This window comes from Lathamus discolor, chromosome 2 (assembly GCF_037157495.1).
Source record: "Lathamus discolor isolate bLatDis1 chromosome 2, bLatDis1.hap1, whole genome shotgun sequence".
NCBI classification, from domain to species: domain Eukaryota; kingdom Metazoa; phylum Chordata; class Aves; order Psittaciformes; family Psittacidae; genus Lathamus; species Lathamus discolor.
The window spans coordinates 24656507-24682750 of NC_088885.1; the positions used below are offsets into that span (position 1 = coordinate 24656507).

Genomic DNA, 26244 nt, shown 5'->3' on the forward strand with positions numbered 1-26244 from the left:
TGGGGCTGGGGGGGGTGAAGATCATTTATTGCTTAGGATGCACTATAAATTCTAATTTACACTATCCTATGTGTAAGGTTTTAGACACAACACACCTAAACCTCGACTTAATATGATGTGGCCAGTTGGAAGAGATAAAAGCATATGAGTCTTCTTCATAGTTATCTCCTTCAAGTATTATTAAAAGCAGAATAACCTCAAGATGACCTTTTTTATTAAACAAACAAATAAAACCCAAACAAAACCCACAACACTTGTTTTACCTGTGTCCCTCTGTGAAGTGCCACACCACAGCACTTAAATCAGTAAAAGCTCTACACTAAGGCTGTCATTCAGCTATCAGGCAAGCTACTAGATACTTAAGTACTTCTGTTTTAATGTAGTTCAACTAAATCTCTCTTTAAGTCTATGTGTTATTTGCATGCAATTTAAAGACACAATAATGAGAACCAGAACTCCCCCCCCCATCTTTAAAAAACAGCTTTAAAAAATATTGGAAAGATTGTCTGCAGCCTGTATCAAATGGCTCCTGTGTAATATTACTAAATCTACTTGGGAGAGAGGCTTTGTTTTAAACAACCACTACTACAGAAATCCTAATTAAGAACACCAATACAGAGTGGATAATTTCAGCAAATATTTTCTCTTACACCCTTTGCTATTAAGTATCTCAATGGTTACTGACTCAGCATAAAAAATATTCACTGACTTGAATAAAACTCATAGATTTCACTAAATTAAAACCAGCATATTTTAAGTCATTTATAATCTCAAGTGATTGGAAAAGCATCATAATGAAACCACAAGCGTTCATGATTTCTACCTGTGCAAATACTAAAAAACTTTAACAAAAACTCTCCCTGGTTGTTCTTGTGTTTCAGTTCTAGGTAAAAAACAGCAACACACTGTACTACAGAGGAGGCTTGCATACTCTGCCCTGACAGCTGATAAACTGTAGTCAGAATAAAATTAACAATTTTAAAGTTTCGCTACACTACATCATCTTTTATATATACATATATATATAAATAAATACATATATATATATATCTGTCAGGGGTTTTTTGTAAAGTAGTTCAATACGAAAGTGTTCTGATTAATCAATCAGACTGAAAATACCTTAAAGTTATTTCCTTAATTAAAAAAAAAAAAAAAATCATTCCAAAGTAACTCTTACACACCCTATATTGTCTTTCTTACATTTGGGAGCAAGGAAAGGCAAAATTTTATGTTAATGCTGCATTCAATTATTCCAAGATTCACAAGAACAGAGGATCTTAAAAGGCTTCCACGTGGCATTTTTCCCTTGTCTGACCCATCAGCAGGTTCATTCCTGCACGTTATCTGCAGCATGGTGGCAGGGGAGATGAATAACAGAAATCAAATGCTATGCAGTGGACAGCAATGAAAGCAACTTTTCCTCCCTTCAGAAGCAAACAAGATATATTGTACTATCTAAATGCCACAATAATAGCTTATAGAAAGTATCTTGAAGTACCTTCCAGCCCTGAAAGTTTATATATTGTAAATTCATACGTATTTAACTCCAGACTAGTGTTCCACTGTATTTTATAATATACTGTGTAACACCATAGCTGTATGTATATACTTTCTGAAAGTACAGGGAAGAAAAATGAGACATGAATGAAGAGATGCAGAAGCGGGAACAGGAGAGAAGAATGATTCTGAATCATGAAGAATGAAGCTCGCATTCAAGCAGCACTGTACCTCTCAACTTATACATCTCTCCATTAGCAGAGTAGACCACCAACATGTGTGGCACTTCATCACCATGCAGTATTATAGCTCCGGCTAAAGACAAGGTTCCTCGTGGCTTCTGGTTTTTACTTTGCTCATTCACAAAATACTGCAGAATCCCCGTCTCAAAGTCCAGCACAAAGTACCTGTTCAGAGAGATTGCAAAGGTATGGTATTTCTATTAAAGAGTCTTCCATGTATTCACTCAGAGAAGAACACAGACTGATCTTAAATCAAGATCATAAACAAACAAATGAGGTCAAAGTAATTTCTGTAATTATTCCATTTTATAAGATACTGTTCTTTTGATCATTAGGTTTGGTTTTTCAAGGGCAGGTGTGAGCTACCATATTTCTTTCAGATTAATGGGATGTTCACATACAAGACATGAAAGTAAGGAAGGGAGCTTTTAATTAGAAAGCTTCCACTGAAGAAGCACAAGACTGCCTCTTTTGGGGTGGATTTGGCCCCTCCCCTTCCATTTATAACCTTGAAAGACATGCTAATTCCCCACTGCTAGTCTTTTGAAAAGTGACACTGTTTTTGAAGAGGGATGAACACAATTAAAAACACCATGGTATTTTAACTTGTGATAATATTTCACATACATTTGAAAACTGGCCAAGGGAATTGAACATTCAGTTCCCCGTAAGTACTAGGTAGGAAGTATGGACACCCACATATAAGAAAACAATTAAGAGGAGAGAGAAGTCTAAATTTCGTCTGGTCATTCTGCTAACAAATTCTAACACTGCCCAGGTCAGTAAGTGTTAGAATCAAGAAACAGTGAAAATCCAGTAACCACAAAGATTTAAAAAGCAGTTTTAACAAACACAAGCCATTCCACAACACGCTAACTGCTAGGATATGAAGTTCACACAGACACAAATAAACTAATTGCATTATCCAAGCGCATTAAATGAAAGTGAAGATGTTCCAGACTCAGTGTCTCAGTCTCAAGAGTCAGCAACTTCCCCCCTCTCCCCCCCATAAACCTAACTTTCACCACAGCACAGATTTAAAATTGTATTTCCAAGTGGAAATCATCTATGCAATTACACAGAACAATGCTTTGCCAAGAAGGGACGGACAGCAAACTCCTGGCTCACATAAAGGCCAGAATAACAATGCCTGTCCCAAATAATGTTAAGCTAATGATTCGCTATACCCCTCACCTCTGGCCTGATTCCATCTCCCACATAACCCACAAATGAAAACTGGCAAGCTGAATGCCAACCACCACAATACTTCAATAATAGTGTTAAAAATAAGGAGGCCCTAAATGGAAATTGACAAAATTTCAGATTACCTTACTGACTTGTATTACACCAGTCCATAACCTTCCTGTTTGACTTTTAAATGGTTTTACAATACTGCTCTCCCACTTACTAAGCATTTTTTCTCTTCAGGGAAAAATGATGCAATTAACTGCAGGTGAAAACAGCAGAACTGAATGCCCACAAAAAAGAAGTCAGACTTGCACATTTCATAGTAAATCGTAATTTCACTCAGTTTTCTTCATCCATTTTAGCAATCTCTCTTACATATTTAGGAGGAAAAGCAGAGCATTGCACAGAAAAAAATTATATAGCAGCTTGACCCTGGAGTTAGTGCTTCTCTCCATCTGACAAGTTTTCAGCAATCTCTTTAGCTTTAGCAAACAAGTCTAGGTTTTATATGCTGTGATGTCCATTCGGAGCCCCTACCATACTCAGTGTAATTTGACTGTCCTTGAAATCACTGAAATGATTGTCCAGGTACAAATCATTTCAGCCTTTGTTATCAGGCCATCTTTTATCGATTGCTACCTCATAAATCATCATTGTGGTTAGTGCAGTACTGCTCTACAACTAACAACACGAGAAACAGTTAAAAATAAAAGGGGAGGAGGGGGACAAGAAAATCATCCTTCCTTCTCTATCCAGACCAAAGGATTTTGGGGAAAAAAGTTCCTCTATTAGAACAGAATCTATTAAGTTATATAAACACTATGAACACTTCAACTCAGAAACCTCTGCATGCTAGACCAGCAAAGCACTCCCAGAACAACTGTAAGCTCCACAAAGACAAGCTTTGCATTGCCATAAAGCTACCCAGGGAAGCACACAAGCCATTAGAGTACAGAATACACCTTTACCAGCACAATGGCATCCAACAGCAGTGACTTCTGCAAATCCACATATGCTGAAACAGCATCCTTCCACATCCTTGTAATTGCTGCTACAGTAGTGTTAACTTGACCTCCTGCCCAACCATAACTATTTTACATACAGTCTCAGAAAAACAGAACATTAGCATTCACCTTGTACCTTCACAGTTTTCAGCACTTGCGATGATGGCTCAGTTGCCTGTAAAAGCACACAACTTTATGGAGATTGGAACTAGATGATACTTTAAGGTCCCTTTTAACCCAAACCATTCTATGTTTCCAGCACAACTCAAGCAATAAACTTAAAAAAGAAAAATATAACCTGTGCTCATACACCTCCAACATGGCCCTCTTCAAGCATCCTGCCTTCTTTCTTGCTCCCAGTGAACCAGTTTCTATGTCTGCTAACCTCTAGAATTGATTAATCTTGCCATCTTATCCTGTATTTCTCCACTGGCCTTGCTCACAGAACATACATTTGCCAATGATGTTGGATTTCTGTAATTAATTTAGAGATCAACGATGAACCCTACATACTCTTTAGAGAACATTCAGGTAGGAGGTAGCAGAATCAAACTATGTCATACTAGACATACAAACAATTAGTGCTATACAGAAATGATGAAATGTTACTGACACACTTCTAAAGACAGCTAAATTTTTTTGCTATTCCAAAATTGGAAAAAATAATCAGTTTGTTGTTTTGGTTTGTTTGGTTGGGTTTTTTTAATTAAAAGAGTCCATCTAATGGTGAGCTAGAAAATCACCGCTTTTTTTTTTTTAAACACATTTCATGCAGTTTTAAATGCTTAAGCACTGCTCAAAGTAGACACATAATATTACAGGCAAGAAAAAGTAGGCCATTTCACGAAAGAAAAGCCTTTGCCAACAGATTTCTCTTTAAACTCAAATCTGTTCAGAGACTACAGGTTTCCTGCTCCTCTGGCCCAGGCTCCCTCAAATTACTGAAATTCACTGGGATACTTTGCTCTGCCATTCCAACCAAATGTATTACCAACTGATAGATATTACAAGATAAAACATTCAGCTACACTCAGCAAACTAGAATTTTACTGCTGTTCTATCAAATTAAAAAGTCTGACATTACCAAAATTTCTTTATGCTACTGATGTATTTGTCAACATGGGTATGACATATTAGGAAGCATAAGTATGTTGCCTTCTGAATTCTTGGAGGGGGAGAGACTGAAATACTATACCAATAAACCACTTCAACTGCATTTTGGTTTCACTGTTACGATAATTTATTATAGTAATAATTATATTATATTAATATCATAATTCTATAGTATTATAATAATTATTAGGTCCCCAAGAAGAATTTAAGAAAAAGCAATGGCTATGGTTTAAAAGTGATAAATGCTGGTAGTATAGTAGGAGATGAAAATGGCCTGCCATCAGACCCTGTCAAAGAGAACAGCAGATACACAGCTTCCAGTTTGCATTCATGATGTGATTGACTTTTTTTAAATAAAGACTTTTGCATCTGGACAGTTGCAACCCTAGTCAAATCTTCAATCATGGACTCAATCTGCTATAAAACTCACCTCTTTTGGAAAGTACTTAATACAACAGTATGGTATTAATTACTTAATTTTATTAATTACTTCATTGGGTTCATAAACTGCATCGGAATACATGCTTCATACTTGGACCCTGTCTAATCCCAGAACACATCTGTTTGAAACTGGCATGCTGCACAGTAGCATTAGACAAATCTTTTGACTAAAGACAAAATCTTCCATAATCTACAAACAATAAAACAGTTTTCATAAGATGATGACCAGCAACTACTGGGTGAAGAGGCATGCTGGGTTTCTACAGCAGGCTAGCCCTGGTTTCAGCTTTTTAGAGATCTTTTCCCCAGTTACTTTCTCACTGCTGGACAGAGGAACTTTTCTCTCTAAATACTTTAGATCTTCTACAGACACCTTTCTCCTAAACAGTCTCACAATACATACTTCATGATCTACTTTTTATTTTGCTTTAACCATAAAAATGCAAATTGTTCAGATAAAATACATTGATTTGAAACACCACAAAGTCTTCACCCAGATTTAAAACCTTGATAGACAACATCACCTTCCCTACCAGAAAAGTAACAATTCATGTGTATTTTCCCTTCTCAGACTGCTGTATTTATTATTTCAGACAATATGTCAAACACTCCAGCTTCATATTAGCTCAAGAACAGCAGCAGCTCACCAACCTTTTCCTTATATCACTTTGTTCTCAACATTTCTGAGTTTCTAAACGTTTTCCTTTTTCTCCATTCCAGTTTTTCTCCAGTGACTGCCAGGGCATGTTTTTCAGTGGTTCCATAATCCTCAAAAAGAGGACACTTTGAGAATAAGGAACCAAACTATTTTATAGGGTTTTTTTTTAAATTTATTTAAAACAAGAAAAAAAGCTGGCAAGAATTATAGGATAGAAAGTAAATGACTGTGTCAAAGAAAAGCAAGTAACTGAATGAGACGCCACATACAAATATTTCATTTTTTACGGAACTATATCTTACTAGATTGTCTTGGAGATTACATTTATGCAACTGCCTTTTTTTTCCCTTTTACCTTGAGCCATAAGATTAATGGAATTATTCATGCCAGCAAAGATAAAGCATGGCACACACATTTGACAGCCAAGGATTTTACTATTAAAAATCATCTCTGAAGTTGTCATTTAAAGACAGTGGTTCGGAGAACATGCTTACATTTCAGTAACTGTTCAACATCCTTTATGCGTTGAGGTTCCTCAATTTATCATTTTCTAATATCAGAAAATGGAAGAACCACAGTATTCATTAAGAGCTTTACTGACTTTGAGCATCTCTGAATGAAAACTTGATTTATTAAACAATAATTTCTCTGCATTATTTTAATTGCGTATCAGTCAAACTGAACTATAATTTGATGAATGCTTTTAGAAGTGTTCCACATCTAAAATGGAGATAAGAAATAAAGCCTTATCCACAGCTACTAGATGGACTGCCTGTTTCTGATCTTATGCCGCTTGTGATTTTAACATCCACAGACGTCTCACATAAATAAAATGTTAAGAGAAATCTCCTTTCCTGTTTTGTCAAGTCCCAGTCAGTCTCCAAGTTTACAAGCAAGCCTTTCTTATAAACCAAAACATCACTTCTTTCCCAGCATCAGCAGAAGCTACAATTGCTGTTGACCAGCTCATCAGTTCATCAATTTCTGTTGCCACATCAATTACTTTCACTGGTCCGAAATCCTATACAGTCAGCAACAGACATGCTGCTGAAAATTTAAGTACAAAAAGGCTATGTTAAGGATAAATATTAACATTAGTTTTTTAATTTCAAATAGTGTTGTTTAGGGATTGCTTTTTAGGATTGAGGATAGAAAAAGAGGCATTGAAATAATGCAACCATTTTTACATGTCATGCTTTGAAGTCACACAGAAAAGTACATTTACCATAATAATCTATGCTTTAGCACAACATGGCCACATTGAGTGGCAACAACTGCAATTTAGGGGCAAGCACATAAACAAAAGGTACACAGTTGAGGTAGGTACCATAAAGAGCACTTACTGCTCACAAACCACTGAGCCGGCAGGCTGCCTAATGCTACTTTGCGTCATTTAGTGGTCCTTGCCACCTTCCTTTTCACTTGCTCTAAATTCACTACTACTTAATAATTAAGCAGACTCAAATTTTCACATTGCAGATCAGAGGGAAGAGGCTAGCAGTGACATAACTGGGGGAATAAATGCGCTGGCGCAATCCTAATTGTGGCAAAGTCATTAATGCAGCTCAACTCAGGTGACAGATTAAAAACAGAGCCTCCTGAGAGGAAAGTACATTTTCCTTCATGAGAAAACCAAGATCTAAACCAAAACAAGAGTGCTTCCATGTCATGTCTACTGAACAGCATGTAATTAAAGGAGGTCATTAAACTTTAGAAGAAACACTTCTGTGTGATTCTAAAAGAAGATACAGGAGACAACCAGTTAACATGCAGTAACTCCATTCCCCAATTGATTCAAAGACAGCGCACTGTGTAACACGAGACTGCTGCTAAATTGGTTCTCGCTGAAGCCAGGCCCACAGTATAGTCATTTGGGCACCAAAATGAAGAAAGCTAGCGGGTTTATCCTCTCTCAATCCCACCTTTCCACCTTATGGAGGAACAAGACTTTGCTCCTTTGAGAAAGTAAAATTACAGAAACCTACTTTGGAGCCTGTATGGACAACGGCTTCTCTGCAGTCTTTAGACACTTATTGGTCTGTCTCAGCCAGAAAATACAAAAACAAAACCACCAATAATCAAGGCAGCTATCAAAAAAATCAAGATCTTAATTTCCCTCTGTTTTCCCAAAATCTAGCTAAAATGGGTTTACATTAAGATGTTTAGATTTCACTTGGCAACCCAAGAGAACACAAAGGAGTAGAATGAATGTGCTTTGTTTAGTCAAGGAATATTCTAGTTGGGAAGTAACTTAGGACTATCTAGAGAAACAACTGTTAGGAGGACCTATGAGAAAAACTGAGTCACTTTCTTTTCATAACAAACCACCTACAACAGAGAACTAAACATGGGTGGGGGGAATAACTAAACATTGGAAAACATCTGAGTTTCTTCCCCCAAATAAAGTGTATATATACATACATATACATCTATATACACACATATATATAAATGAGGCATTCAATTACATCTAGGTTGTGAAAACAGTTCTTCCATATTAATATTTGTAATTCTCTCTGCTCACATTAGCAGTTGTCAAAACTGCTGCTGAGCAAACAGCTGCACCACCACAAGTTTTAAAGATCTCCTAAAACTACACCAGCCATGCCAGGAATCTTATTGCCTGTACTTTTCTGTAACAAACAACACACACCAAAATTCTAAGTGGTACAGCAATATCCAGCCTTCCGTAAAAATATGTCACTTTTCTGCTTCATGCTTTCTGCAACAAGTTCTGTAAGATCTGAGAGGTTTGGCAAGCGCACTTCACATCAGAAATTGCATCAACTCATCTTCCACAAAGTACTTCCAAAATATAGTGTGAAATAAATAGTTCAGAAGGTGGCCTAACATACCAAAAATACACCTCTCCAACAAACTGAGTAACAAATTCAGGAAGCCTGAAATGCTGAACCAACAGCTGTATGTCCATTAAACACACTAAGAAAACTGAAGCATCCCACAGACCTATGTGAAGGAAAATAATAAAGAAGGCAGCAGCACTGAAGGCAGCCACTGTGAACACAGCTGCTCAGAGTGCTAAGGAGTCAACAGTAACTGACACTATTATATACTATTCTTTCAACAGTCTATACTTTAATAAGGAAGGTGCCCCTGCCCACAGCAAGAGAGCTGGAACTTGATGATCTTTAAGGTGCCTTTCAACCCAAGCCATTCTATGATTTTCAGGAAGGTCATATATGAAGACAGATCAATAATAAAGCCAGATTTGACCAAGGGCAGTATTTTGCACAGATTTCTGTCTGCTAGTTGCCACATTCTGCAGGAAATGTCACACCCTGAAAAGATGTGACCTTACCTTGGTCTTTCCGGTACTTGCTATTACAACATCCATAAATGAATCAAATACATCCATCTGACAGCCTGGTTCTCACACAACATAATGAGTACCAGCAAATTCAGCCACCTAACCTAATGTAACACACTCATAGGGAGCCTGAAATTGCTGGGTTTCTATCAGCACTAACACGCAACAGAGTTTGAAGAAAACCATATCCTACTCAATTTGTGAGAGTCAGACAGGTCTAAATCACCATTTTACCTCAAAATACTATCATCCATAATCCAAATTCTCTACAATTTGCAGTTACTATATTTTTGTCAATCCCAAACATACACACCTCTGAAAGAGGCTGCTGAACAAAACCATTTGATTGAAACACCTCCAGACCTTCAGCAATTAAGTCTTCCCTCTGAACTACGTTAATAGACATGGATACTACTACTCGAAGGACAGAAAATGTAGGAAGGAAACGGTAAACTCTCACACACAATGTCTACTACACAGTATCTTCTACTGGCCCCATCCTAAACTACTGTCTCACTTCCCTCTTCTCATCTATCAATGATGAATCAAACCCTTATTCGCAGAGGTCAAGTCGATTTGTTTCTCCGACTTGTGCCTCTCAACTCTTCCTCTCTTCTCAAACAGCTTGTATTTCTCACTGGTAAAAATTAACCCTAACTCAACCCAGCACTACTGTTCCTGGGTATTATAGCCTGTCTAGGGGAGACACCTTCATATATCAAACAGCTGCAGATTTTTAAAGCTCTCTTGCTGCCAAGAATTACAGACTGTATATAGAAAAGCACTCAGCTGTGAGACAACAGGTATGACCCTGGGTTTTTATGGCAGACCTGATATTGGTTAGGATTTCACCTGAAGATAAAACACTTTTAGGGACTGAAATATGAATGAAACAAACAACAAAGGCACAGAGTGACCCTGGACAACAGCACAAACGCTGACGCTGAGAAAAGACAACTGCTGGATGATAAACCAAGGGATGGCCCAAACACCTCCAGATGGGAATATCAGGCAAACAATTCAGGTAATCAGACTACAAAACAGACTGCAAATAGTAGTTCAAATTACTTGACTACTGTAGCTTCAATTAGAGTAGCTGTAGTTCAGACACTTTTATGTGCTGATTTTTGCTCAAGTTAACTATGAGAGAACGGAAATTAGGAATATCATTCAAGTCATATCTTGAGCCAATTACAGAGACAAAAGGAGTCTGATAGCCTGGAGCATTTGAGCTGTGTGTCTCCAAGTTAAAAGCCAGGGAAATTATCCATGTAGGTGAACCCTAATGAATCTCCTCCTCACAAGTGAACACGTTCCCATGTACAACAGCAACAGCCTGTAGTGATAAATCAGGGAACTTCAGGGAGTTGACCTCCATATAAATAAAAATGAGTCGGTGTCAATGCAAGAACACTGGAGTTCTTTCCAATTCACTTTTACTACTACTAGAAACAAAGATTGCTTTAAGAAAGACTGTAAAAACCCTGAAGTCAAAGGAAAGGTATTTTAAGTCATGCAACCTAACTAAATTCTATGCTATAAAATCTGCACTATTTGGTATATAGTAATAATTGAACAAAATAGCTAAATCACTGAACTGTCTTCTTTCAGTAACACTGTTACTTTGTTCTTCCCTCATTTTTAATTGTAAAGCATGAAATATAAAAGGTTAGATAAGATTCATAAAACCTCTTAATAAAAATGTCACCAACCTAAAAGTCTTCAATAGAAAGACGTTGCTGAAAATTAACTGGAAGTTAAATGTCATGGTTTATGGAGACAGAACATCCATTTTATTATGACCACCCTGCTGCCAACAAGCAAGGGACAAATTATAGTGGAAATGAAATGGAGGGATGAATGAGTAGACAAGAAGAACAGTTTGGCAACAGCAGATGCCAAAAGGTTTTCAGCAGTAAAGGTTTTCTGAGGAAGCAGAAATCTGAAGAATCATTTGACATTACAGTCCAAAATAAAGCACTCTACTAGCTAGACTTCCAACCACCATCCAGAGCAAAACACTCTGCTGCACTGGGCTATAGGTACCATAGGTTAATTATTAGGCTAGTGAAGACTGAGTTTTTTCTTACTTTGCACCACAACTAGTTCATCAATATCTTGAGCATTTCTTTAAAAAAGAAAATTAGTTGGGTACTTCTTCCAAGGCTTATTAAACCATACCTTATTCCAAACCTCACTACACAATACCCTCTGAGTGCTACTTTAATGACATAGCACTGCACTGTATTTATTTATCAGTAGGGATTAAACTGTAGAGAATAATTCTGATGTTTCTGTTACTCTCATTATAGTCTGAGATTTGGGGGGTATTTTTTCAACTACAGAGGAACAACCACAGCACTGTTTTTTCTCATTCCTCTCATACGTATTTCCGACTTCTGTCATACCACATGCTAATATGAAAACTATGTATATGGAAAAAGTAAGCTTACAAATGAAAACACAACTCTATTGTATTCTGCATGTTCAACACTCTCGGGTATGCTGTATAGAGACATAGTTAAGCTACTTCTGCTATGCTTAAATGTGACGACCAGGCAGGAAAAGCACCCTTTTTGTTCCTTTGTGATGTATGAGACACATCTGGGACACCTCCTAGAAGAGAAAGGCACCAGAAGCATTATCACAGGATGAAAAAAATAAAGAAAGAAAAACAAAAATTCATCCATGCAGGTCAAGCAGTGAAATATTTAACAGGAATCTAAAGGAGTCTGTCAAGGCATTCCATCTTCTGTGCATGCTCTCTCAGAATATATTTCTGCATTCATACCTTGAAAAACTTCCAACAGGTACCACTTAAAAATATTAATTTTTATTACTGAATTTATTACTAGATAAATCCAGTAATAAATTTATTACATATGGATTTATTACTAGATACTTGCAGACTCCACATCACATGTACCACTAACGCATGTGGCAGGAGAAGCTGTTATATCTTCCCATTGTCTGGTCCCCTCCACTTCATTGCCAGAGGTCATCTCCCCTGCAGAGCAACAACCAACGAACCCTACCTAAGTCCTGTGCTCAGTGAAACAAACTGTTGGACTGATAGCAGATGATAGTGTATCACTCCTGCCACATTAGGAACAGTAGCTGATGCACTGACTCACAACCTCTACTACAAAGGTTATATGAGTGAGGAAGAAGCGTAAATTGTAAACAAGTGATCAGAAACAGGCCTCAGTTAAGTATTAACTGAGAAAAATTATCTCTTCCCTCTCCCTCAGAAACTGTGCTAGGCTTAGTGCCAAGGGTGGGTTACATTTATGTATCTCAGATTTTCTTCACAGGACACAGCACAGTTAAGATCGCTTCATCTCTAGAGCTCAGCTGCTTGTAAAACCACACCCAAACTTAAGGCTCACCACTGCTCCTCTTTCCTCCTTCCTACCCTGCTGCACAATCACAACCCACCCCTTCTCTCTCTCTTGTGTTTATTAAACTCAGTGGAAACTAATTCAGTTTTCTAAACCACAGAAGGAACAAACAGCTGAGAGAGGGTCTCTCCCCTTCAGGAGTAAGAAGATGAAACAGCAGCTCATCTTCTGGTCTTATGAAAGCAGTTGATAGATACAAGCTAACACAAAAGCAAAGCAGATTGTTTCAGAAACCATCTACCAGCTTGACTCAAACTGCAAAATGCATTCACATTAATTCTATCAGCAGACAACTGGAATATACAAAATAATTTTTATCTACTAAATTATTATAAAAGCCTACAAAGAGACATAAGTCATGTTCTTTTTTTCCTCTTAACTATGCAGTAAAGCTTTTACATTTTCTTCTCCTGATCTGCTTTTCTAACATTGTTATTTGGAAGAAAGTCAGAGATACATAATTCTGTGCAAGCTACTGATATGAGACTTTAAGAACATGGCACTCCTCTGAAACCTAAAACCCTTCCAAAAATTATACTTAACCTGATTTACATTTGATGCATTTCCAGGAAAGAAGACTTAGAAAATCAGCATAGGCATTCCCTTATAATTGTTTGCATCCTATGTGAATAATTCCATTCCAGAACTACTTATTGAAGAAAATGCATAAAGTAGCTCTGTTATGACTCAATACATACAATTCCTTTATGATCAATAAATTAAAAATAAAATTAAAAAGACGTTCAACATCAGGTATAAGTCTTTTAATCTCTAAATCACTTTTAGACAGAAATACTATGTTTTGCACATTTATACCACAGTCCATAGCAATGGTGCAAAACAAAAACAAACAGCTATTGTTCCCCAAAAATCTCAGTAACTTGTAATACCAACAAAATTTGGCTAAGTGAAAAAAGCTGCAGTGAAAGCACAAGTGAAAACCAGTTGCCATTTTTCACTCTTCCTCCTCAAGAAAGAATTGCTATTTGCACTTTAAAATACTTACTTCAGCTGAACTAGCCTTCACCTATTTGGTGTCACGTCAGTACTACTGCTCTGTCACCTTCATTTCTTTGTAGCCTATGGGATAATAAGTGTTGTAGTTGGGTAAAGAATAATGCAGCCAGGGTAGTCTTGGGTAGAAGAGGAACTTTGCAGAATCATCCATCCAGCAGGAAAGATGCTAACTCAATTTTCCTCTGTACATTTGCTCCATGCAGTAACTAGTAAGGTGGACCTTGCCATTAAACATAGAATCTTGTTAAACCACTGTTAAACTCTGTTAAATTCCATCAAATTTATTGAACTCTATCAAATCCTTATTTTACCTCAGTAGAACATATTTCACCTTGTTCAAGAGAGAGAAGCAGCACTCCACTCATCTGCAATAAGGTCACACACATTAGTCATCACACATAGCGGTCCTGACTTGGCAGCTTGTCCAGCACACAGAAGCTCACTTGCTGCCCCATCATCAACTTTCAACTACTCCAAAGTCCTCGAACATAAGGTTTTATGCTACTGCATGCAACAATCTTCTCCCGGGCTGAAAACACAGCCCCTCCCACACCAACAACTACTTTAATAATACAAATTTTGGACAGACAAAGAAAACAGGTAGTAAGAACAATTTGCACCACCCAGCAGGAGCAGTTCTGCAAAATCAGTTCCCACTATACTCAGTACTTTCAGCAACTTCCATTTTTAAATTACAAAAAATGGTATTTTTCAGGAGCCTCCTACATTACATATGTTTCTGTCAAATCCCTTGTTATATCTTGGTGAATTACTGAGAAGAGTCATACTGGCTGATCAGCTGGCAAGTAGGTACTTGTAAATAAAATTTGGCATCATGCTTAATACAAGAGCAATCAGTCCGCTTTACAAAAAGGCACTTGGTAGACTGGTAACTTCCTAAAAGCTTCATTTCTATTGTCATTCCTTTTGTTACAATAATGCTACTTGTAAAAGGAATTCAGAAATTGCTGATCTACTCCACTCTCCCACACAAATAGAGCTCCTTTGCCATAACTAACATTATAAACTTCTGAGTTTTGAACAACTAAGAACCAACAGCTTTGAAAGAGAAGTTTAAAATCTTCATTTTTGCAATAAACTAGTGCATGGGCATTAAAGAAATAATGCCAATAATGAAAATATAAGAACAAAAAGTCCAGAGGAGGGCCACGAGGATGATCAGGGGACTGGAACATCTCCCGTATGAAGACAGGCTGAGGAAGTTGGGGCTGTTCAGCCTGGAGAAGAGAAGCCTGCGTGGAGACCTAATAGCAGCCTTCCAGTACCTGAAGGGGGCCTATAGGGATGCTGGGGAGGGACTCTTCATTAGGGACTGTAGTGACAGGACAAGGGGTAACGGGTTAAAACTTAAACAGGGGAAGTTTAGATTGGATATAAGGAGGAAATTCTTTCCTGTTAGGGTGGTGAGACACTGGAATCGGTTGCCCAGGGGGGTTGTGAGTGCTCCATCCCTGGCAGTGTTCAAGGCCAGGTTGGATGAAGCCTTGGGTGGGATGGTTTAGTGTGAGGTGTCCCTGCCCATGGCAGGGGAGTTGGAACTAGATGATCTTGAGGTCCTTTCCAACCCTAACTATTCTATGATTCTATGATTCTATGATTTTAAACATGCTGACGTCTCATCATCAACTGCATAAAAAAACACCACCTGTCTGTGGATGATCAAACCATGGAACAACAAATTAACTTATTCAGAAATAAAACATCTTTTAGAGTCTGCTTCCAGTTCGATTTCAGATTTTACATATTGTCCCAGGTTAGGTTTGTGCTCCCCTCTTTCTGGTAAAACCAGCATTAAACATATTACAGCAAAACAGGAGGCTTATTTCCATCTGATGGGAACTGACATGAAGTTGTGAAATTTCTATTAAACTTCAAGTTTAATGGTTCTAGCACTAGCTAGAACCCCAAATATTATTTTTAGTGCCTGAACACTTTAGGCTACATTACAAATATCCTCATGAACCTCCATAATCATAATAACGAAATGCTAGAGGAAGATTTGGAAGAAGAAAAGATCAAGTTGTTAATAGCTTCACCACTTGCTCAACTAGCAGCTACAAACAACATGATTTCCTTCAGTTACCAGAAGTCTTCACTTTAAAAATCAGAAGAAAGCAAAACTACTCTACTTCACTAAGTTCTCTTCAGTAGTGACTTAAGATTTATTTTAACATCTTTCCTTCAACTGCAGCTCGAAAAGCTCTTCCTTCTATCTTTTTGCCTTGTCCCTAATTATGATGAAAATCAGTGCTGTGTTAAGCACTTCTCTATTTAACCACTTGTTTGTAGTCTTTTAGTTTATTACCAAATGTTATCAACTGTTTGCAGATCTGGCACCTCAGACAACATACGATTTGACGGCTTCAGAATGTGTACCATTCGGTCCCCCTTCCCCAACAAAATAACTCTTCTTATTCACTGTATCCAAGACACACGAATTACAATCAGAAACATTCTAGCAAAACAAGGGGGAGTAGGAAGAGTGGGAGGAATCCCAAAAGAAATGTTGATCCCAACTGGAAACTGGAACTACAGAGAGCAGCATTTTTTTTAACAGAAATAGTAGGTTTTTGGAAATGGCTCAGAGGAAAACATTGCAAAGACATGTTACTTCTTCACTTTAGGGAGCACAAACTGTAAGTCCTGTTTTCTAGCAAAGATTTGACATTTGAAGGTCACTCCTGCTCTTTGGTACCCTGCTACCTACCTTCCCTACACTCTTCAGTACTCACACTGGTCCCGCACTGCAGCATTTGACAAAGCACCTTCTCTACTTTCGATTTCATTCATTCTAAGCAGCGACAAGCAGACAGCAGAATAAAAATGGGAAAAAAAGAAAAAGAGAACAACCAAAAACAACAAATCCACAAAAACCAAACACACTTGGAGAAAAAAGTCCCTACTAACAGAGTAATACCAGCAATAATCACCCCATGCTTGCTGTTAGGACTGCAATAGCCAGCTTGCCTACTCTGCAGTCCCTGAAACAAGGACAGAGTAGGAAACAATGCAGAAAAGGAATTTTAAGAAAAAATTCAGTAGCAGGGATCTCAAGAAACAGAACTTGTTACCCCTGAAGGGAAAGACACAAGGTGGTCATTTTTTCATTCAGCAGTACAAACATGCCACAACTTAACCACTGAACCCAGTGTCAGCAAACACATACAGAAAGGGATCAGAATAAACCATCTTGTAAGTAAAATACTCTTTAAAACAGAGGAGACCCATCCAATTAGTCCAAGCACCTAATTGATGACAATGCTATTAGGAATAAAGAAAAAGGATATAAAAATAAACAAAATTAAAATCAAACAGTACACAGAACAAGTAGAGATAATGCATAAATAAACTGCCAAGAGAGATCCAGTAGTTTTCACATTTCCAGAGCCAAGTTGCACATTTCAGAACCAAGTTTCCACATTTCCAGTTTCATAATTCTGTTCTTTTCCTTTTAAGAAATCACGCAATTCAGCATTCTAATAATTAAATCTGGTTGAGGGAATTATTTCATGAAAGTGGAGTGGGCATTTTCAGTCTCCCAGGCATCTGCTCCTGATGTCCTGACACCATCCCAAATAGGCAATCTGTAAGAAACTGCACTGCATTTTTTCCTATACTAGCTGCTTTCTCTATACTGACAGTTCCATTAAGCTTTCCAGCTCCCTCAGTTGAAATACCTATTCCACACCTCTTGTGTTCAATCTGTTCAAATGTCATTTCTGAAAAATCTATTTTTAAGCTCAAAGGGAGCAAAACCCAAAAAGGCTTCATGTCATCAGCCTCCTCTCTGGAAGCTGGGGTCACAGACCATCCATCTCTGATTTTTAGTACATGTAAGATTTTCATACCCAATCTCCTTACTTTCAAATGTTTTCTTCTCTTCTCCCCTTCACTCCCCTATGCTTGCTGTCGTAGTATCAAAAGCAAGAGCAAATAAATGGGAAAGGAGAAAGATCCTTAGAACATGGAAACGAGGACAAGTGGATTTGTACCATTTATCTGATACTAAAGAAAAGCTTCGTATTCAACTGCCAACCTGTTTGTTCAGCACATGGAGGAGGAAGACTACTGCATCTGGCATCTGTTCAGCCCTTTTCCTCAATGTTTTAATTCTTCCATTTTAAAAAACAGCATAGAGAAGAGGTAAGAACCTAAGTTATGAAGCTAACAGTTGTATGCTCCTATAACCTGCTTAGGTCCAGCTATTCCCCACAACTCGTGGGACTCCTACCAGAACCTCTGTGCCCAAAGAGTATCCATGTAAACCTCCTACCAGCTTTCAGAGTCATCTGATGCCTCTCCAAAGGCCAATCACAAGGAAACACTTCCAGTATTTTTCCCCACACTGAAAGGAACACAGTGTGCTACAGGGAGCCCTGAGTTCTGCCTAGGTTTGAATGATCTGCCACCCTTTGGTCCACAGCATAGCAAAAATGCAGTATATATTAAAGGATTTATTTTGGCCAACATTTAAACCACCACACTGAATGAAATAAGCTATGCCATAGGTGCAACCTGTCTTCTGGTGATGGGCCCAGGGCCTGAGATCAGTTCAGTATAGCTCTATAACTAACATCAGTATGACTAGTTTACAGTCACAGTTACTCCAGGCATCAGAAACCACCACAACAAAACACTTTGGAGGGTCCCAAAATGCAGGTATCACACGCCTGTGCGCTGTGAGCAGCATGAAGCATGGAAAGCTGGAAAAGCACCAGAACATTGGAAAGCAGCAGAATGAAACTTGCAGTTTGAACCTCTGACCCCCTTGGGAAAGCCTGAACAGCTGAACAAGGCTGTCATAACTGACAGGTTATCAACTGCTTATTGTCCACAACCGATTCTCACCTTTATACTCAACACCTGAGAGCTTTGCTTCAAGGCACTGGATGTTCTCATAGCTCCTTATGACTATAAAATCTAAATTAGTATATTAATTAAAAAAGAAGGATAGGACTAGGAGTGAAGTAATTATTTTCCCAACGTAATTACATTTTCACTAGGGTTTTTATTATCAAAATGTAACAACTAGGGGGGAAACGAGCAGTCCTGTTTGCAACTTATTTAATGACAAAAGAAAACCAAGATATTAAAAGTTCCTGGTATTCTGGTCTCTGGCTGTGTTTTTCTCATCCAGAAGCAATGAGATCTAGCTAGACAGAACCATCCCAAGATCAGGAGGGGAAAACTACCAACCCTCCCCACAACAGTGCAATCTGGGACTTCAGAGGAGAAGAGGATATTCTGCAATAAACCTCAAAGGCATGTTCAGATCAAAATGCCCTCCCAAAGAGAAGAGACAAAAAACATGGACCGCACATTTTAGCGGCAACCTCCAGATCCCTCGCACTCACTATCTCTCCAATGATGAATTTACTTCGCACACTAAACACATTTACAGGGTGTGGAACAATTACAAACATACTGTATGAAGACTTGTAAGCATTAAATAAAATGTATACACAGACTGAACTGGGCAGGACTTGCCTCAATTATAGCTGTAGTTCACGAACAGAATACTGAATTACAGAAATGCCTTAGACCAAAAAATCTTGAACCAAACAGAACAGAGGCACTCGCAATAGAAGGGTGGGCATGGAAGGGAAGTACAGCATGACTGCATAGTCAATTTAAAATAAATCCATGGAATTCCTACAGAGATCTTCTACAACAGGAAGTAACTGTATTAGTAATAATTACTGTACTATGTAATTTATTTATTTTCTCAGTAAGCATTATGTTAAGGACTGGCAAGTATTACATAGTTCATATTATATCTTTAAAAAATGGCAGAAAAAGTTTCAAGTATATTCAAAATTAGTCCTTGTCTATTTTTACATCAACTACATTTCAAGTTGACATCTTTTCAATATTCAGAAGCTATTTTGATGAAGCCAACCTTTTCAGAACAAGAACGTATCAAGAGAAAGATACTGACTGTACTGCGTTACAGTAATGCAATCCAGTGAGGTTCAAAGCACAACCACATTCCATCAATGGATATTATAGCATAAATTTTCAATTAGCTGCCTTGAGTCAGCAATGTTTTATAGAGTTCGCATCACAGTTAACTGACTTTTTTGCCAGACCTTCATAGCTCATCCTTGTTTTGCAAGGTCTTGTCCTCAGCAAGAATCACTGCCAGGAGCCAGCAACTCTTCAATGTTATTTTCTAGTCCACAGCTAAAAACATTCAAGGAATAAGAGACCTCAAGATACAATAATCTCCCTGTAAACTGAAAGATTGATATTTAGATTTGAAAACTACCTTGTAATCAATGAAAGTCACTCATGGATCTCAGTTTTATACCAAGAGAAGGAAAAAAATGGCCAATACACTGTCATTACACCTGGCCGTGATTTAATGAAGTACCTCTTTCTCTAACCTCAGTAGTGTAAGCATCACAGCTGAGGCTTTTTCAAATTTTGTTAAGTACCTATGGTATTCTCAGACAAAAAAAAAAAAAACTTGGGACTTTTTTAAACATGTTAAAAGTCTAAAAAAAAAAAAGAGAACAGTGATGCTACAACTTCGTTTTAGTAAGTATTGTACTTTTTGCTGAATAACGTATTGTAGTACTGATAAGGAGGAGGATATTCTTACATATACTATAGTGTATTCAAAGTATTAATAGTATTTCTAACAAAACAAGACAGTAAAAGTCTGAAACACCTTTTCATTTGAAGTGTGCTTGTCTTCATCAGTCTAGGTCATCAGAGTTATAATGTCAATACAAAGCTTCTGGACTCAAGAATCTGGCTTCTCAATTTTGTCCAGTATCTACCTCACCTACATCTATTTTTGGCTTGTGGATGTATGTACATTATTTACATAACTTCTGTGGAAGAAGCACGTAATAACAGAACTGATCACCACCTGTGAAAGCAACACAAAAATTTTAAAGGTTATTTGAAGGTAGAGAAAGACAGAGAAGGCAGCAGTCCTCAAAACAGTTCTCCATTCCCCCCTCATTCCAATCTAGTTCTTACATATTTCACTGAAGGGATGTTCCCTATAGCTGTTTCAGACACAGATTATGGTGATATGTTCTAAATGAATACATGAACTACCTGATACTTTCTAGGAGACAAATGCTTTCTGAACACATCTGTTTGGACAGTAATTCTTGTGCAAGTTGATGGAAAAAAACATCTGGTTTAAAATTTGTTCTGTGTTTTACTGTTTACAGCAGCTGTTATTTTCACTTCCAAAATGCAGATAATTCATCATCTAGGTTCTCAAAATTGAACCCCACTAATGCTGGCATTTCTTCCAGCTGCAAGTTCCATTTAAAATATTATTTCACTGACAGAACCTTTTCAACAAGTAATACTCATTCCCCTCTAACATACTAGGGCTGAGAACTATATTACACTACTGACATTTTTTGTGGGCAGCACAGATTTTTAATATATATTCACACAGAAGAAAAATAAACGCAAAAGGCAAGTTAAGGTCTTGCTTTGGGAAGTTTTGGAGTTCTCAGTTTTATGTCTTCCTTTATGCTTGTTCTTCCTAACTTGTGAATTTGTAAATTTTGTTTTTTAGTCCATAGTCTAAAAGTTCTTGCTTGGAAAGAATGAACATAGCCAAGACAGTATTTTCTTTATGCATCATATGCAAAACCAAATACGATACACAAAGGAAGGATCAATAGATCAGAATGTTGCCTCATTTCCATCTCTTCTCCACCTCAGATAGTTCAAACAAAGCTTTGCAGAAACCAGACTTCTCTTACATGCTGCATCATCTTATGATAGTTGCAACTTTTCAGCTCTCTGTGCCAATACTTTGCAGTCCAATAGGGTCTGACCTGCCTTTACTCCTCAGACTATCAAGTCATTGACTGAAATGATAAGTTTAAGTTTCTATGTTTGGTCTTTACCTTGACAGTTGATATGCAGCCACCTTCACAACAAAGCTTCTTGTCAACACTGTTTCTTAGAAACATACGTTGAGACTCCACAGAGTCTATGAGAGGGTGGTTTCACCAGTATGTTGTGAGATATGCAGTATATTAGCCATGATCCTTCTGAAGAAAGTGTATTCAGATTTGCAAGCAACTTCCGAAGACCTTTATGCGTTAGGCTGCTGCTTTGTAAGTATACATATTTCTAAAACCATTGTTCTACAAAAATCCAGATCCTCATTGTTTTGATCAAAAGTAAAGAAACAATACGTAAAACCTTTAACAGAAAAACAGCTTCATCATTGCATATGCTTGAATATGCTTGAATTCCCACATAAAGGTAAGTCTAGCATATAGCATATATAGTATATATCCAGGTGGACACTGTCAGTAGCTTGCTCAGGCTGCTATTCACATCAGTCACCCACTAGTCTGAAATGAGCTCTGCTACAGAAGGTGGATCAGGGAAGAAAGCAAAACCAGAAAAATCCTCACTGCACTATGCATTTTGCAACTTAGGAAGTACTCATTTCCTCTCTACTTCTCGTGTGCCATTGTTAATGGCAATATGAAAAATAATAATAGCAAAATTATCTCGCTTGGGTTTCTAAGACTTCATTCTGAATTCATGTTATGACTTCCTCTCTTATCTTTCTAAAAAAGTAACAAAGGTCTATCCTGTCTTCAGTATCATACTTCCTTCTCTCCTGTTTCTTCCCTTTCCGTCCATCAGTCCTGCAAGGGATTTAACTCCTTTTCTAAACCTCTCCCACCATTCTACATCTCTTCTTTCCTCCTTTGGTCTATTGCAAAACTACCCTTTCCTTGCACTTGCATAATAAAAATAAGATAAAATTTGACACGTCAGCCAGCAGTCACAACATCAAAGCCTAATAACCAGGTAAGATAAAACACAGGCAATAAAAAAAAGGACAAAACCTACACTACACCTTACAGTGTGGAAGGCAAACCTTCCAGGTCAGAGAGAAAAAGAGGGAGCTTTATTCTGTTTTCAAGAGCAGCAGCTGAAGCACGGAATCAGACTCTACTACAACTCAGAGCTATAAAACAGGTATGTTTATTACAGCACCAGGTGCAAGGGGGATTGCTCCTCCTAACTTGCACACCGAGGGGTTAAAGAAAGCAAATATTTATTACACAGAAACATGCATATTCATTAGGTTACCAAGAGAGCAGGTGGGGATATTACAATTAGTTTAGGTACTCATTATCAGAAGTCTCCTCCCTTTTGGCGCTTTCGCACTGCCCTCCTATGGCCGTGGGCAGGGGTCTTCAAGATGAAGTAAGCAGTCTTCCTCACGGTGCACTTTTCACCTTTGGCATAGCTGGATGCCCAGTAATCACAAAGCTAGCTGAAACCAGACGTATCTGCAAGTTTCTGATAGCTGGCAAAGATTTAGAACACTGTGCCCTTCGTACAAAATTTACTGCAAGCAGAACAGGATGAGCAGACAAGGAGTATCATCAGCTAGCAGATGTTCGGGAGTCACTGTCTCCAAACTAACTGATAATTAGAAGGATGGTAAGAAATAATTCACTCATTAGAAGGATGGAAAGAAATAATTCACTCTTGTTAGTAAGACTACTAAATTCTGTTATCACACCACAGACTTACAACACAAACATTGCTCTCTATCTTTGACCTAAGTTAAGTTAAAAGTATTTTAACCCTATGTTTTCCAGGCACTCGCTTTCCTTATATCAGAGCTTCTATAAAAACCCTACTGTGATAAGGCACTAAAAAAATACATTGAAGAGAGGTTTCTGTGCCAGTGCAAAACTCCCAAATGCTTGCAGCAAAGAATAATACATTTTTCTCCTCCATCTTGCCTACACATCAGTACCTTTTTCATGATCAATGTAATTATCTTCCTCCTATCAACATGATAAAAGCAGTACAGAGAAACCTCACACAAGTCTTCTTCGATTCCCTGGCACCTCAAGAAAAAGGCAAGAAATTGGCCGTTTTCCCTCTTCCCCACACACACACTTTTTTTTTTTTTATTTTATAAGTTTAAGGAGCATAATAGCAGAATGCCTGGTCTTGCCTGCAGTAGCTTAAACTGTTCTCCTTTTACTAGGAAGGGTTTCTCCATATTCCAGACCTAGAAAAACAAACATACCCCTCTCCTGGTGAGGGTTAAGTATACTAGTCTGACTCCAGTGTGCAGATTTTCCCCACAGTGTGCATGTGTCCCTTACATAAAAGCATGACCCTATCTCAGTGAAAGATGTAGCCACCAGTATAGCTCTAAGTGGCAGTGTGGTTCACAATTCTGTATATAAGGTAAACATAGAAGCTTTATCAATACAGAGCCCCTTATATTTAAGCACTTCTTCTAACTTTAAAATACCCTGTTGAATGACCTAGACAGGTTGGACCATCACAATTCTTAAATGTGCTCCAAGTCCATTCTCAAGCAAAACAAATAATCATCACTGACTTATCTTACAAAAAATCTTGGGAACCTGACAACACTCAACTCTTCATACTGCAACAGGTAATCTCCACAAGGCTGGGTAGTTGAAGAAAAGCCTTTCCTAGGTCACTAAGAAATATGTACTTAAACTATGAACTTGTAGTAGTAACTTGTTCAAAATTACAAAAACTGTTAATTTAGGGATTTCAACTTACAACAATCCAACTAATAGCCTAAGGCCTTTCCAGTCAAATACCTTAAGGGACCCGTACAGGCACACCTGCACCATGCTCTTGAGTGGACTAAGAGATACACAATAGCAACTGCATTTAGCCTGTAGAAGGCTCCTGAAACAAGCACCAAGCAATTAATACTAGATATCAACATAAACCTGCCTTTTACTTTGCAGACTAGCACTCCAAATTTTAAACTGTAGTTTTATCAGAAAACTACTACCAACAAAATTGTTAGGTTTCACCAAAAACGTAGTGAGTGATTCAAAATGCTACAGTTCATCAACACTTGGTGCATCCAGCTCCTTTCCACCAAAAGCAATGGGAAAGTTCCCAAACTGAAGGAAACTACATTGTGCAAGTATTTAAGTATAAATGCAAGAGTCTAGTTAATCCCATAGGCATCTCAGCCTACCCAATGCTCAATAAAGTAACAGGATGGCTGATACCGTACCTTTTTTAAACAAACAGAAGATATTTGAAGCAAGATAATTTACTAAAACCAAACTTCCTCCAGAAAAGCTGCTGGGCTTCTGATATCACAAATTTGCTTCAGCATATTAACAGCATTAAAGCAATGTCTAATGCAGGCAGCACTGAGTTTTAGGTATAATTAAAAAAAATAACAAGGCAGATTAACTGCATTGAAAGATGAAGCCAGCCTCAAATGAGAATCTTTGAGTGAATGTATTTCTAATAGGGCTCTTTGGCAACCAGCTCTTGGCTTTGGAATGCTCAGCAATGACCTAGATAGGGGAAAAAAATCCACAAATATTGCTGATGACATGAAAATCAGCTATCATCAGCAAACAACATGCATTCCAATATCATCAAAATAAAATCATGCATCTAGTAACAAAAAACTCATAATTGCAAGGTAGAGAATTTACATGGAAAAAGACTGACTCACAAAAATTCAGGGTATGGAAAATCTACTGATTATTTTGTCCAAGCAATTCTTCCACTTAAGAATCAGTTTCCACAACTACATTTTAAAACTGTCTTCTGCAAACAAATAATTAACTACTATTTCTAACCCCTCAAGAAAGGGGCATGCACATACCATGAGAAAGCCCAAGAAGTACCACTGGGGATATGCAAGAACATGATGCCTGTGGAGACAGCGTACTTCAGGGTGACAACTCCCACAGCACTCCTTTTTATCACCTTCCCGTCCAAAAAAAGGATAGTAAAGTGCTACTCTTCATTTTGACACTTCTGGCACTCATTTTGCTAGTACTATGCCATATGTTACTGGATATCATAAGAAAACAGCATAACAAGCACCAGGGCATTGCACCACTGATGGCTTAAGCAAAGCAAGTAGGAAATAAAAAGAGTGTAGCTACAAAGGTATGTATCTGGAGAACCCCAGAGGCACAGGGAACACGACTGTTGTGTGTTATCAGACTAACAGATAAACTTACCAGGCAAAATTAGCAACCTAGTTTCCAAAACAAAAAAAAAATGATGGAGGCCTAACAAACTAGTATGCTTTGAACTTTCTAAGTAGGGAATACTGTGTTGGAGGAAATGGGATGTTAACACTGGGTATTTGATAGCCAGTGCAAGCACAACTGAAAGCGTACACAGTTCTGGTGTCCACATGTGAAGAAAAACACTGAAATACCAAATAATAATAATCAGCACTATGAGAAAATTTTAAAACCATTGGCAGATCTGACTTGCAGCAAGAATACTCCATGGGTCTAAATTCTACAAATACAGCTGAACTTTAACTAGCCAGCCC

General features: G+C 37.8%; 1 protein-coding gene across 2 annotated transcripts in view; it reads right to left on the reverse strand.

Moving 5' to 3' along the window:
* The window catches only part of OSBPL10 (oxysterol binding protein like 10), a 105215-nt gene that overhangs the window by 73109 nt on the left and 5862 nt on the right, over positions 1-26244 (reverse strand). For both annotated transcript variants that reach the window (XM_065666159.1, XM_065666160.1), the window contains exon 2: positions 1729-1904. In XM_065666159.1, the coding sequence (XP_065522231.1) occupies positions 1729-1904 (176 nt within the window). The remainder of the gene's footprint in view (positions 1-1728; positions 1905-26244) is intronic.